Source organism: Pongo pygmaeus, chromosome 7 (assembly GCF_028885625.2).
Source record: "Pongo pygmaeus isolate AG05252 chromosome 7, NHGRI_mPonPyg2-v2.0_pri, whole genome shotgun sequence".
Taxonomy (NCBI): domain Eukaryota; kingdom Metazoa; phylum Chordata; class Mammalia; order Primates; family Hominidae; genus Pongo; species Pongo pygmaeus.
In genome coordinates, this window is record NC_072380.2 from 72,792,610 (window position 1) to 72,807,500 (window position 14,891).

The window sequence follows — 14,891 nt, forward strand, 5'->3', positions numbered from 1 at the left end:
TTCGAGTTTTAGAGCATTTTGAATTTTGGATTTTCAGATTTGGAACCTGTATTAGCATTTTGATGCAATTTCATCTAGTCTGTTTTCTGTGTGTGTGTACAGACAGCATTTATATCAGTTCATAGCTATATAAGTCATATGTATTTAAAATCCTTTTCTCCCTCAATTATAGAAGGACTAAATGAGTCCTATCTTTGCAAATCACATTAGGCATGATTATCAGTTATGTGCTACTTAATATCATAAGCATTTCCTATATCATGAATCATTTTTGAAAAATTTTTAATGGTTGTGTAATTTTTGTTTTTACTTTTTCTTGTTTTAAACTTCTGACTTCTGTGAACTAAAGCACAATTTCTAAGAGTACTAGTATGTTGATTCTGAAAGGGGTATATATATTCAAGATATAATTTCTTTTTAATATTGTCACCAGAAAGAGAAATAAGAGGCTCTCAAGGCTATTTGAGGGGCAGGGAGAGGGTGATGGGACAAAAGAATATTGAAGAACTAAGCAAAAGAATGTCAGAGTTGCCATAAAACATTAACTGTGTACCTGTGAGTGTTGGAGAAGAAAAGGGAAGTGCAAATGTATTCCAGTTCAGGTGAGGGAAGACACCATACATGCTCAGAGGAGGGGGTGGGGAGTCTTGAGGGGAGGAGGTTTGCCCAGTGCAGGTATAGATGATAGTAAGTGAAACATTCACAGGGGACCAAGGGATATCATTGTAGAAAGCCTGGAGGAACACAGCCTGGGAGACCAGGAACTGATAAGGAGCTGGTGAGGGGCGTGGCCCAGTGTTCCAGGAGCAGACAGTGGTTCTTTCCTCCTAGATTTTTCTAGAAGGACCAGGTTAGGTTTCCCTTTGGGACCAGTATGATAGGCCTTGGATGACTCTAGGGCACCCTACACCTCTTATCTCCAAAGAAACTGCTATTTTAAATTTGAATTATTTTAACTTGATAAAAACCTATATCTCAATGATAAGAGGTTCAAAGTATAAATTCAGAATTAAGGCCACCCTGTAGTGCTAATTTTATATTGAAGTATAATCCATTCACTTATGGAAATAGTTTGTTATTAGGCTGTTCTCTCTCTTCTGTCTGTCTCTGTCTGTCTCTGTCTCTCTCTCTCTCTCTCTGTTGGTAGCAGGTAAGAGAGCTGGAGGCTTAGGACAGAAGGCAAATTTTAGGCACTAATATTGATTTTCTCTTCTTATTCTAAACAGTAGTGGGTATATTAAATGTTGCTCAGCAGCCTTAATGAGTAATTAAGCAGGTTATTTTAATTATCTGTTTAGTTGACTTTTTTGAATAAGACATAATAAAGGATTAATTATATTCTACATATTTCAAGGATATTGTTTTGTTCTTTCAGCTCTTATCTTCATTGTCAGTGGGCATCTATAGAAGATCTGGAAAAAGATAAGAGAATTCAGCAAAAAATTAAACGATTTAAGGCAAAGCAGGGCCAGAACAAGTTCCTTTCAGAGGTACGAAATACCTGCTTACTTTTCCAACGTATTTACTTTGTTAAAATGTTCTAAATTTAAAATTTTAGTTCCATGAATTAAGAAAAACTAGTTAGTCTCATTTGGTGCTGTTAACTTGCATATTGGTAACTCGTTCTTGCTAACAAATTTGTAAACAGGAAATTTCTCATTCTTCCTGTTGCTTAGGCTAGAAGATATGGGTCCTTATGATATTATGTGGAAATAGCGGTGATGGTATGATAAAAATCTTGTAACGAAAGTACAGTTAGTAGACGATGAAATTAAGTAAGTGGACAGAAGTTCTATTGAGATTTAGCAGGTTAAGAAATCTACAGTAAATGTTAAGTACAAGTTCTAAGATACAAAAGCTTAACTTCTGTTGGGGAAAGTATGTGGCAAATTTCTTTTGTTGAAGTCAATGCCTAATCACAGAGATTTCACTAAACTCATTTTCGCAAATGCTGTTCTGTAGTATAGAAACTGGTAATAATATCTTTGCCTGTGTCCCTTTATCCCAGGTATCAGTATAGAAATACAGCAATACCTAGGGCAGGGAAGAACATCTGCATTTACTAGAAGTGCTAGTTCTGCCCTCTGCCTCCGCAGTATAGTCAATTACATTTTTTAAAAAGTGCTTTCACAAGCTGCTTACTAGGGTCTCTGGACTTTTGATCGCCAATTTGGTTTCACTTACAGCCTCAAGTAGATAAAAGAAAAACCCTAACATTGAAAGATAAGACTTGCTGATTTATTAGTTCCTCTTTTCATAAAAGAGTTGACAGAATGTAGACTTTATGTAAAAGAAGCGTACAATTTGATGCAAAATAGTATCTGTTTAACAATGTACTTTGTACTGCCACCCCTTTTTGGAGATGAAGGAAAGTGGGACAGAAGAGCACTTAGTACTTTTATGTCATAAAATCCTTATACTATCAGGTAACACGTCTGTGTTCTTCTGGGATCTGATTTCCATGATCCCAAGTGGCCTATGGTAAAGTCTGCATTCGATGGGAGATCATGTGGTTGTTCTTTTACTGGACACGTGTCTTCATCACTACCCCTGGCACTGAGTGTGCAGCATTTTTGGCAGTGCGGTGGTTAGGACTGAGTGGAATGGAGTTACTCGAATGTGACTCAATTCATAGATCTTGGAGAATATTAAGAAGATTCTTCAGAAGAACTTGGAGGAAAATTCTTTTGAAGAAAGAATCTTAATATTTGATTTTGAGGACAATGCTATGAGGTTCTATTTTTCATGCCCTTCTTAATGAAACCAGAGTTAAATTTTTGTGACATTGGATGACCTGAAATCATTAGCCTCCTTTTAGAAAGAGACACCCTGTGTTCTGCTGACCTTTTCTGTGGGCCAGGGGGAGGGAGACAGGCAAAAGCACAATGGTAGCTTTCCCCCCATCCCTAAATCCTGGTCGTGTTTATTAAGTTTATTTGTATTCTGTCTCCTGTAGTCACACTGTCTTTAGGAAATTGTGCCTAGCCCTAGCTACACATACCCAGGTTGAATGTACATTATTTACCTGGTAACTTGGCAGCTAGAAATCTTAGCTTCTGTCCTGAGTGGGAGTTAGCAGAGAAGGATAGCAATCCCCTTCCTCCCTCTCTTTTATACATGAAAATGCACACACCCCCGTTTGTTTCATCCCATACGTGATCATGGCTTCAGGTGTTCCATGGCTGTACTGCTTTGAGATTTTCAGTTTCAGCTGCTTTTACATTCTTTGTTTCTCCTTAGGCTGCCTTACAAGCCTGCTGCAACTAAAAATCTCTATTCAAAAACATTTAGACTGGAAATTTCATCACATGTGTGATGCCGCAGATTACTCACTTAAAGGGTAGAAATGTTTAGGAAAAGTTAAGGATTTTAATTCAGCACTGACTATGAAAGCTCATGTTTAAGAACAAGTTTTCCTAAAGAGAGTTTTTGCCATCAAAACCTAGTTTTGGGAAAGTTTAAGTGTTTCTGCTGTACATGGATAACACATGTGTTTACCTAAGTCTAGAAGCTTTTGAAAAGCCAGTGCATTAATATACTAATACTTTATATTAATTGAACATTTCAATGGATTTTTTTTTGCCTTACTAATCAACCTCTGTGTAAAAGCCTGAGGTAGTTGAGACATATGTTTGTGTTTCTGCTTTTTGTTTCATAATTCATGGTTCAAAGCTTCCCAACTGGGTGTTTTAAGAGGGCCGAGTAGCCAGGGAAAGTTTGTTGTTCTTGAGCGGATGATGACTGAACTGCTTATCTTTTCCACCTGCAATTCAAGGAATAAGAATGGTGTCTAAGTGACTTCTAGTTTGCCTTTTGCAAAATATTTTAATGCAGTTATATTATTGATAAGTTAATTGAGAGGTGCACATAATAAAATGTGTCTTTTGTTTTCTAACATCTGAAACTTCTCTGACCCTAACTTCTTTTGGGTATGGCTTAGTCTATAACCCTTTTTGAGACAGAGTGTCGCCCTCTGTCACCTGGGCTGAAGTGCAGTGGTGCGATCTCGGCTCACTGCAACCTCCGCCTCCTGGGTTCAGGCGATTCTCCTGCCTCAGCCTACCGAGTAGCTGAGATTACAGGCACCCGCCATCATGCCCAGCTTATTTTTTGTATTTTTAGTGGAGACGGGGTTTCACCATGTTGGCCAGGCTGGTCTTGAACTCCTGACCTCGTGATCCACCCGCCTTGGCCTCCCAAAGTGCTGAGATTACAGGTGTGAGTCACTGTGCCCAGCCTATAACTTTTTTTTGAGCCATATTCTAGTCTTTTATATGAGATACCTTTGCAAGCAGCAGTATTACTTTACTTCTGTAAAGATTGTTTAATATATTAGTTAAATGAGCCAATTATTTAGGCCTCATTTCTTTATCCTTAATACTTTTGCCTAAACACACTATATTCAGTGTAAATCATTAGAAAACAGATTAATGATAAGACTGTGATTCTAAATGAGGTACTAATATTGATTGACAAATAATACCAAACATTATAAACTCTGATCATGCTAAAATATGAAATTAGCTGGTTTCAGTGTATTTGGCTTTTGAATAACATTTTGTAGATATGCTATAAGGCATCGGACAACTCCAGGAGTTATAAGATTCCAAGTCACACTTACTTTGCATGACTCCGATTCTTCATTGCAAACTGTAGTTTCGAGAATGCTAAATGCATCGCATGCCATAAGCCTTTTGGATTGCTCATTAGTGAATTGTAATTTCACACTTCATTTAAAATATTCTTAAACATTCTCTCACAGTAAAAGGTTTCACACGGTAATTAAAAGACCCAGTTAACGAAGTCTGAGAAGTCTGATTTCCTCATGGGGAGTGATTTTGCTAAATTGTAGCAATTCAATTAATATAATAGAATTTGCCAAATATAAGTTTTATATTGCTGTGACCCAAAATATTATTGCTTGGTGAAAAGTTGAATAGTATTTCATCTTGGGAAATAAGTAAACCTTTAACTTTTTTTTTCCCTTTGGTGTAGATTGAGGATGAGCTTTTTAATCCAGATTATGTGGAGGTTGACCGGATAATGGACTTTGCACGTAGCACAGATGACCGGGGAGAGGTAACAGGAGATCATTTGTATTACGAAGTGGTGATTCAGGCAACCCATACATGTTTATAGAGAAGATGTTAGAATCCTAGACCTGGTCTTGGTCAGAGCCTTGGACTGTGACACACTTGGTCTGAATTTAACTGAAACTTAATGATTTATTATTAGTTTTATGACTTAATAATAGTGCTAAATATGTTTTATGTTTAGTCTGAGAACTTTTTTAAAAAATTGATTTTCAGTATGAAAGAAATACATTGACATTTTGCACAATTACACAATATGATAAATCAGTACATTTTGGTATAAATCTGTCATGTAGCACAAAGTATCCTTATATAATTGAGTGTCTTTTGTGGCAGAATGGAGTTGAAGGTTATTTAGAATTGGGCATCATTAGTGAAGTTGATGACTTCATTTAAGGTGGTACACAGAGGCTAATAGACATTATTTCTCTTAAAAGATCCTAGTCTCAACACTCTTATTTTGCTTTGCAAAACTCTGTGAGATTATAAGGGATATTTGATAGGGAAGTAAGAATGAAGACAAGTGTAGTGACTTCTGAGTATTGTGTCTTGATAATGATGTGCCCGCCCACCATGAGCTGTGTCCTTCCTGGCTTCTCCATGTAAATTGAATTTTATATATACAGTGTTTGGATCTTGCTTTTCTAGGGAGGGTCTGCAAAGAACTCTCATTTTCTTCCAAACTCTGTGTCATGCACTCTATGATGTTTCCAAGACCATATCTGTAACATGATCTTTACTTTTCTAATTTTCCTTAGTTATACTTCAAAAAATTGTTTCATAGCATGTTTATATTGTACAGCAAATATTTTTCACATCACGACTAGGTCAGTGTTCCTTGGTCCTGAAATGAAGGTCAACAAACCCAAGTGTTTTCTAGAGGAAAAACAAAGGAAATCCTGTTGATCTGCATTACCTGAAATATTTTGCCCTCCACCCTCATAAAGCTCAAATATGTTATTTTAATGTGATTGGATACAAATAGTATCACTCTTTTTAAGGAAAAAATAGAGATCCTAATAAATTTAAGTGTATGTCTCATTTTTTAAGAAACCAGCCAATTATGTAAACATTTAAATATGCTAAGATGATTTACCGAGTAAGTCTGAATCAAACTCCTGATGAATGATTTGTACAGATAAAAAAAATCTCAAATTCAGCTTTGCTATTTACTAGCTATTTCTTTATACTTCTTGGCTTTCGAACATCACTTATCAATGATTTTGATAAAAGGCTAATTTGTTCTGATAATGCCCAATAATGTTTCCAGTTTAGACTTGAGACTCTTAACTAGGAACAGCTGTTTATGGCCATAGTTTTTAAATTTCTGTCAATTCAGACTTACTCATGCTGGGATAATGTCTATTGATAAATGAAGTAGAGCATGCTTTTCCTTAATGTGTATGTAAATATACATGTATATGTATATATGTATATATAAGCATGTATATACACATACATATGTGTATGTGTAAGCATATCTATACACATATGTATATGTATAAACATACACACACACGTATATGTATAAACATGCACACACACGTATATGTATAAACATGCACACACACTATGTATAAACATGCACACACATATATGTATAAACATGCACACATGTATATGTATAAACATGCACACACACGTATATGTATAAACATGCACACACGTATATGTATAAACATGCACACACACACGTATATGTATAAACATGCACACACACGTATATGTATAAACATGCACACACACGTATATGTATAAACATGCACACACGTATATGTATAAACACATATGTATATGTATAAACACGTATGTATAAACATATATGTATAAACATATATACATACATATGTATATGTACAAACATATACGTGTATATGTACAAACATATACGTGTATATGTATATGTATATGTATATGTATGTGGTCAAATGAATCCAATTCTGATTTATTTAAATCTGGTCCAGCCTGTGACTCACTATCTGGTGAAGTGGTGTTCACTTCCTTATGAAGACAGCACATGGGAGCGGAGGCAGGACATAGATCAAGCAAAGATCGAGGAGTTTGAGAAACTAATGTCCAGGGAGCCGGAAACAGAGCGTGTGGTAAGAATTGGCTGATGGTAGAGAATTTAATTTCAAAATAGCATAGTGGTGTGGTCTTTGGGAAACCACTAATGGGATTTACTATATTTGAAACAGGAGCGACCTCCTGCTGATGATTGGAAGAAATCGGAGAGTTCCAGGGAGTATAAAAACAATAACAAACTCAGGGAATACCAGTTGGAGGGAGTAAACTGGCTACTTTTCAATTGGTACAACATGTATGTAAAACAAGTTTTTCTTCACTTTTAAATATATCTGTAGTTCCTTTCCTTTAGTTATTGAAAATAATAAAAAATAACTTTATGTTTTAACTCTAATAAGAGCTTTTTTAAAAAACAAGCATTGAAAATATATGTAATATTTATTTAATAAATATTAATACAGAGATTGATATAAGTATGTAAAAATAATTTTTATTCTTTGAGAATTTTGTTTGAAAATATATTTTGTTGAATCTAAGAGAACATCCAAAGCCTTTGGGTATGCATTTGTGGGTACAATGGTATCTATTTTGTGAAATGACAGCAATGTCTCATATCCATACTCATTAAACTTTTGTACTTCATTTTCCTCCTAAAGGCGAAACTGCATTTTAGCAGATGAAATGGGTTTGGGAAAAACTATCCAGTCCATTACATTTCTCTATGAGATATATTTGAAAGGAATCCATGGCCCTTTTTTAGTAATTGCCCCATTGTCCACAATCCCCAACTGGGAAAGGGAATTCCGAACCTGGACAGAGTTGAACGTGGTTGTGTATCATGGGAGTCAAGCTAGTCGTCGGACCATTCAGTTGTATGAAATGTACTTCAAAGATCCCCAGGTAAACCTTCATAGGTTGTATTCTTTGTACTTATTCTGTGCATTTTAAGGCGTTAAAAAAAATCAAAGTCTTGGTGACTTGGGAAGGTCTAAATTTTGCCAAATTGAGAAATTTGCTTTAGATATCTGACTCAATTTACATTTGTATTATCTTTCTGTGTCTATGAAAACAGCTCTTTATTTCTATAGCTTTGGTTTTTCTGATTATTAGATTAGAAGGAATGAAATTTTTTGCCTTGGATGATCACTGAGATCCATTTAATGCTTTGATATGTTAGTTTTATTTTGCAAGCCTAAGAGAAAACTGAACAAATATTAAACAAATATTAAATGTGAATAGAAAGAATATTTTATTATGCTATTGCTGGAAGTGAAAAATAGTAAGCATGTAAAAAGTCCTTAAAATATATGACACATTGAATGAAACACATCCCAAGGGAGGAATTTATGCTTTGGCTGTTATTAGCAATTGCTTTAATTTTTTTCTTACTCCAGTTACCTGTATGCCATTAGTGTGTATCAACAGTGAAGCGTTATAAATGACATGATAAGGGAGAATAATATGTACTAAAATAGTTTTATGTTATGGGTAGTAAATGGAAGTCCTGTAAATAGGATCTTTGCTATTTATATGTTTTTGCTATATATATATATATATATATATGTATAGGTGTGTGTGTGTGTGTGTGTGTTCTAAGTATAAAATCTGACCTACAATTAAATAACTAAAGGAGAAAAAATATTGAAATCTGTGTTTATCTTTAGATTTGGGAAATTATTATAAATTCTGTCGTACGTGAATGTGTGACTAGAATGGGTACACTTAGTGGTAATTGATGCATGTGCTCTGTTAGGAAATTAGATCCAAGATTTACTGACAGTTTTCTCATTTGTTTTCCAATTCTGTTTTACCGTATCATTTAAAACCGCCAAAATAACTTGAAAACAGAATGTATGTCACCTAAAATAAAGAGGTCTCCAAAGGGATAAATACATATGTTTTATGCTGTTTATTCATCCTTAAAGTTATTTATGTAATCATTAATGCTTAATAATAATTCAGAGTTGTTCTTATAGGGTCGAGTGATAAAGGGGTCCTATAAGTTTCATGCCATCATCACTACATTTGAGATGATTTTGACTGATTGTCCTGAGCTGCGGAATATTCCATGGCGCTGTGTAGTCATTGATGAAGCCCACAGGCTGAAGAACAGGAACTGCAAGCTGTTGGAGGGACTCAAGATGATGGACTTGGTCAGTGATCATATTGGTGATTGCACTGAACCTGAATAGAATTGTTGCTGACTTGATAGTCCCATTGCTCAGAATTTGATGCCTGTGAACAGTATTTGAAAAGCTTGTCAAATATTGTGATATATTCTCTGGAACTTTCAGTTATTCAAAAGTTGTTGCCTTTTAGATTCTTACATTGTTGGCTAGTGTCTGTTAAACAGTTGTATTATAGCAGAGTGTAATCATGATATCTTCACTAAAGTGAGTTTCAAGTATTTGTTTTACCCTTTGTTCATAAATACAGGTTGATCATACCAAATACAGAAATCCCAGAATCCAAAACGTTTTGAGTACCCACATAATGCTAAAAGGAAATGCTCATTGGAGCATTTGGATTTTGGATTTTCTCATTTGGGATGCTCAACCCGTAAGTATAAATGCAGATGTTCCAAAATCTAAAAATATCTGAAATCTGAAACACTCTGGTCGCAAGAATTTTGGATAAGGGATACTTAACCTGTACTGCCATTTCATTAACTGTTGGGCCAAGCTTTACTTCAGTGATGATAGTCCAGTTATTTTCCAGTGCTCATAGGTTTTGCCATACTGTGGCCAGCAGGACTTGTAAATGCAAGGTCTCAATGAGTTGGGTAGGATATCTGGGGTTGGTTTAGTTCGCACAGATGCTTAGAAGTTTGGGGCATTACAGTGCCTCAGATTTGATCTGGAGTTTTACACCACACTTATCCCATAGTCCTCCAGCTTCCCAAGAGATGATCAGGTCTTCCTGATTAGATTTTCTAGATTTTTTTTTTTCAGTAGGAGCATCATGGAATAACATATCATAGGAGTAGAAGGATTTGATTTATTTTCTGTCTGATACTGCTGTGTGTGATTTCCTAGTGGGAACTGCAACATGACCTGTCATCCTCAGGCTTCTTTTCACTCCATAGTTTATATAGCGGTTATGATCACTTATATTTTATTTTTAATGTACATTTTGAAAGCAAAGCTATTATTTAGCATGCCTTGGATGATTTGATGAGTTTCACGGAAGTACAAAAAGGGTTTTAAAGTATTTTTAATGCTAATTTCTGTAGGCTAATTTGATCTTTTGTTAACTGAGAGTTTAAGATGAGAAGGAGTGTTCTGTATATTCATGGCCATATGTTTTTAGCTGAAGACTGGTATTACCAAAAAACACCTAAAAGCTTTTTGTTGTAGCTGATTCTCTGAAAGAGCAGCTTATTTTATTCTTAAAGAGATTAGATTTGCCAGCTATGCTTTTAGTTTAAAACAAACAAAATCTAGTTTGGCTTAAAGGAAAAAGTCTGACTGAATTATCCTATTTAGGATGGTATTTCCCATTTTTCTTCCTAATGAATTATTATTAAAGCTATCCTAAGATCTGTCTCAAAGCAGTTGACTATTATTTGGTGGCCAATCCACAAAACAAGTGAGAGCGCTTAGAAACAGTGAATAGTCTCAGGGACCTTGGTAAGCATATGGAAAAGAGAAACTCTGTGTTTGTATTTGTTCACTCCAGGTGATACTTAAGCATTAAAATGAAGTAAACTTGTATTTGCAGGTAAACACTAATGCTTGTGATATAATCTAAATATATATTCTCAGTAGGGATCCACCTTCATAGTTTTCTACTAAGAGACAGTTACGTCACCATTTCCTGAAGGCTTAAACGGTCATCTGACTGAACTTATCTGAGTTGTGTTCCATTATTAGTTCATGTGTTCCCAGATAGTAGATTCTTACTGTAAAACATTATTTCATTGGTGAGTACACATTAATTTAACTCCATCAAGATCAAACAATGTGATTGTCATTGGGCTATTTTTTTTTTTTAATTTAAGTTCTAGGGTACATGTGCAGAATGTGCAGGTTTGTTACATAGGTATACATGTGCCATGTTGGTTTGCTGCGCTCATCAACTTGTCATTTACATTAGGTATTTCTCCTAATGCTATCCCTCCCCCAGCCCCCCACAATCTTTGGGCTGTTTCAAAGAGTTTTCTATTATTTATACTAACATTTGATTAATGGATTAGAATCTGTTATCCAAATAATTTTCCTATTACATATTGCAGTGTTCTTAAGCTTTTTCACATAATGGCACATATGGAAAATGATAGTAGTTGAATGCCACACTCGGGTAAAAAGAGAAGGCTGCCCACTGCCACGGGACACCACCAGTCCTGGGTGTTCTGACCTTCCCCAAGGACTTATAACCTGTACTCATCCTTGGCTCACCAACTGGGAAGCTCTGATTAGCACATGAACAAAATATTTATTTTTCTAATGATGAAGAATTTTTATTTGAGAAGAAATGTTTTCAAGATGGAACACATTATTGTTGTTCAAAATATAGTTATGTTTGTTCAATTCTGAACAGCTCGTTGTCTGGTCTTTAAATCCTTACTTAAAATAAGCATCTTGAGAACTTAGCCACTTTCTACTTTTTATTCTTTCCTAAATAAGTCACAGTCAAAATAGTGGTTAGTAACTATATCCAACTACGGCACAGGCCATAGGGAACTGCTGTTACCTGCACTAGACTTAGTTGCGATGAAAATGCGCTTGTGGGGATTATCTCCAAGTGCATTCCCAGAAAGGACGACCAATGATTGTCTTCAGCTCTGCAGACACCAAGGAAATGTTTGTGAAGATGATACATTGAGGGGCAGTCACCGTCTTCACAGTCCTCCACAGGAGCTCTGGGAAAGCAACCATCTCGTTGTCCCCCATCCACGAGGAGGGGATGCTGTGGAGATCATGGTAGTTCTTCATTGATTCTAGTATCTCTTTCATTGTCAGGAAACCTGACACAAAGAGTCTGCTTAAAATGAAATTAAATGGACATCACTTCATCAGAGCTAAAAAGAATGGTAACGTTGTCAAGGCAAAAGCACATCTGCTGGCATAGGTGGAGTGATAAGCTCCATCGCCTGAGTTTCTTACATGATGTTTTGTGAGACTGTGCATAGTAATCGTGTATTTTTTAGTTGTTACCCACTTTCAAATTGATACCTAGTTTTATTCCACTATTTGTAGATAACTATATGAAAGGATTTTGTGTGTAATCATTTGGTGTAACTAATTGAAGGGAAGCTGCATAAGAAAGGAGTTCTTTCCTTTTTTCGAATAAGTTTATTTTGAAATTAATAAGTTAAAAAGGCTTTAACTTTTAAAATATTTGGTTAAGCAGTCAAGATTTAATTTAATGTAGTAATAAAGGATATGAAAAAACTGGGAGACACGATATCAGTACAGCTCAACTACTGCAGTAACTCTTTCCTGAATATGTGATGGGACTTAAAAAAAAAAGTTCTTCAATGAGAACACATGGACACAGGAAGGGGAACATCACACTTCGGGGACTGTTGTGGGGTGGGGGGAGGGGGGAGGGATAGCACTGAGAGATATACCTAATGCTAGATGACGAGTTGGTGGGTGCAGCGCACTAGCATGGCACATGTATACATATGTAACTTACCTGCACATTGCGCACATGTACCATAAAACCTGAAGTATAATAATAATAATAATAATAATAAAAAGAAAGAAAATTCAAAAAAAAAAAAAAGTTCTTGCATACAGTAATCCAGGACTTGGGTATGTCAGTGATTGTGGCCCAGGCTATCCACAAGTGTGGTGATACTTTAGAAAAAAATTGATTGATTGATCCTTACTGTTTATGAATTTACTGAGTCTGAAGATGATGGTGGTCCGTGAAACTTCCTCAGAGACTTTATTCAAAGGGAAGAGAAGGAGGAATACAAGCATATTGAACTCCTTCACCTACTTTCAAAGAGCTTCATTAACAGATATGACGTGGTACATATTAAGAAAATTAGCATGTTCTTACCTCATTCGTCTAGTATTTACTGAGCGTGTACTCTGCTTGGCAACCGAGACTTGTCAGATTCCAAGTTAAGTCAGAATATTGCTTTCTCAACTACTGGGAGGTATAATTACTTTCTGAAATAGTTTTGTTAGCTGTGCTGTGTACCAAATGGCCAAAGTAGAAAATAATAGGGTTCTTAAGATTAATATCTCACTATTGTTAAGACTGGCCATTTTAAAACAGCTCTTCTGTATTGCATATATGAAAACAGGAGGACAGGGTACAACTGCATGAGGAAAGCTGGGGAAAGAGTTTGTAAACAGGAGGAATTAATTAAAGAAATACCTAACTTGGTTCAAAGAGACAAATTTATAAATAGCATCTGATTAAAAAAAAGTGATTGTGGTATTTACAACCAAGCTGACCTCTTTGCTAGTTGGAAATTTTTGCAGAACAAAATAGTTTTTCATACGCTGTTGCATGTAGAACTTCTTTTGTCTCTATGAAGTGAGTCATGCGGAAGCAGATGGAGAGATGAGAGCACTGTTGATGTAGAGAGCAGAAAGAAGCATGCATGTTTCATCTGAGTCTAGGGATTCTAGAAAAAAAACTTGTGGGGATAAAAGCATTGAGACTTGGGGGACTTAAAAAGTCGTGATACTAAAATACTGACCTATAATCCCAGGAAGAAACAAAATGGCAAGACACATTTAAGGACCCTGTAGAGTTCTGGAGAGGACTGTCCACGAATCTGTTTACCTGACACAGAAATCGTGTTCTAATACCTCTGTTTTCATGCCTGATTCCTATACTTTGCATAGGGTAGATGAGTAGGAGTAGAACAATGGGTGTCTAGTGAGAGGCTCTGGTTTTAAGAAAGTGTTTTTGTTACAATTTGGTTAGTGGCTTTCCTTGTGTTACCTCAGGAACACAAAGTGCTGCTGACGGGAACCCCACTCCAGAACACTGTGGAAGAACTCTTCAGCTTGCTTCATTTCTTGGAACCAAGTCGCTTCCCTTCAGAAACCACATTTATGCAAGAATTTGGTGATCTAAAAACAGAAGAGCAGGTATTTATCAGCTCCACTTTGTATTTCAGTTATAAAATTGAAGATTAGCCCATGAAATGGCAAAGTATTAAGTTATTTTAAAGTGTGATTATATTACAGTTTTTCCCATCTAGTACACAGAACCTTAGATACCCTTTCCTTGGACTTTCCAGGTCATCATCATAAAGGTTTTCTTCTTTATTTGTTTGTCTTTTTGCTCTTGTGAAGGGCTGTTGAGATTTATAGAGAGGTTACATACCTGTTGATGTAATTTTCAGAGATGGCTGTGCTGTGCAGGTTGGTAGTTTTGCTGGGTATGTGTAATTTTGGGGATGGTGTCAGACACCACTGACGTTGGTAGACCTGTTTGCCTACTGCAGTTTTGAGTCTCTGTTCTTTGTGAAGCATCTATACTCAGCCACACTGCTTACTTCTTCAAGCCTACATAGTTTCACTTTAGAAACTTAGGGCATAACCACTGCACAGTATTTCTGTGAGAAATAAATGAAGCATTGTGTATAAAAAGTGCTTGGGCCAGGCGCGGTTTCTTACGCCTGTAATCCCAGCACTTTGAGAGGCTGAGGTGGGCGGATCACGAGGTCAGGAGTTTGAGACCAGCCTGGCCAATATGGTGAAACCCCGTCTCTACTAAAAAAAATACAAAATTTAGCCAGGCGTGGTGGCACACGCCTGTAGCCCCAGCTACTCTGGAGGCTGAGGCAGGAGAATCACT

At 36.1% G+C, this 14,891-nt stretch overlaps 1 protein-coding gene across 6 annotated transcripts in view; it reads left to right on the forward strand.

Annotated features, from left to right (window-relative positions):
• The window catches only part of CHD7 (chromodomain helicase DNA binding protein 7), a 188,033-nt gene that overhangs the window by 135,431 nt on the left and 37,711 nt on the right, over positions 1–14,891 (forward strand). For all 6 annotated transcript variants that reach the window (XM_054499521.2, XM_054499523.2, XM_054499522.2 and 3 more), the window contains exons 8-14: positions 1,376–1,490; positions 4,996–5,079; positions 7,058–7,195; positions 7,292–7,413; positions 7,775–8,018; positions 9,095–9,271; positions 14,036–14,179. In XM_054499521.2, coding sequence (XP_054355496.1) covers positions 1,376–1,490; positions 4,996–5,079; positions 7,058–7,195; positions 7,292–7,413; positions 7,775–8,018; positions 9,095–9,271; positions 14,036–14,179 — 1,024 coding nt within the window. The remainder of the gene's footprint in view (positions 1–1,375; positions 1,491–4,995; positions 5,080–7,057; positions 7,196–7,291; positions 7,414–7,774; positions 8,019–9,094; positions 9,272–14,035; positions 14,180–14,891) is intronic.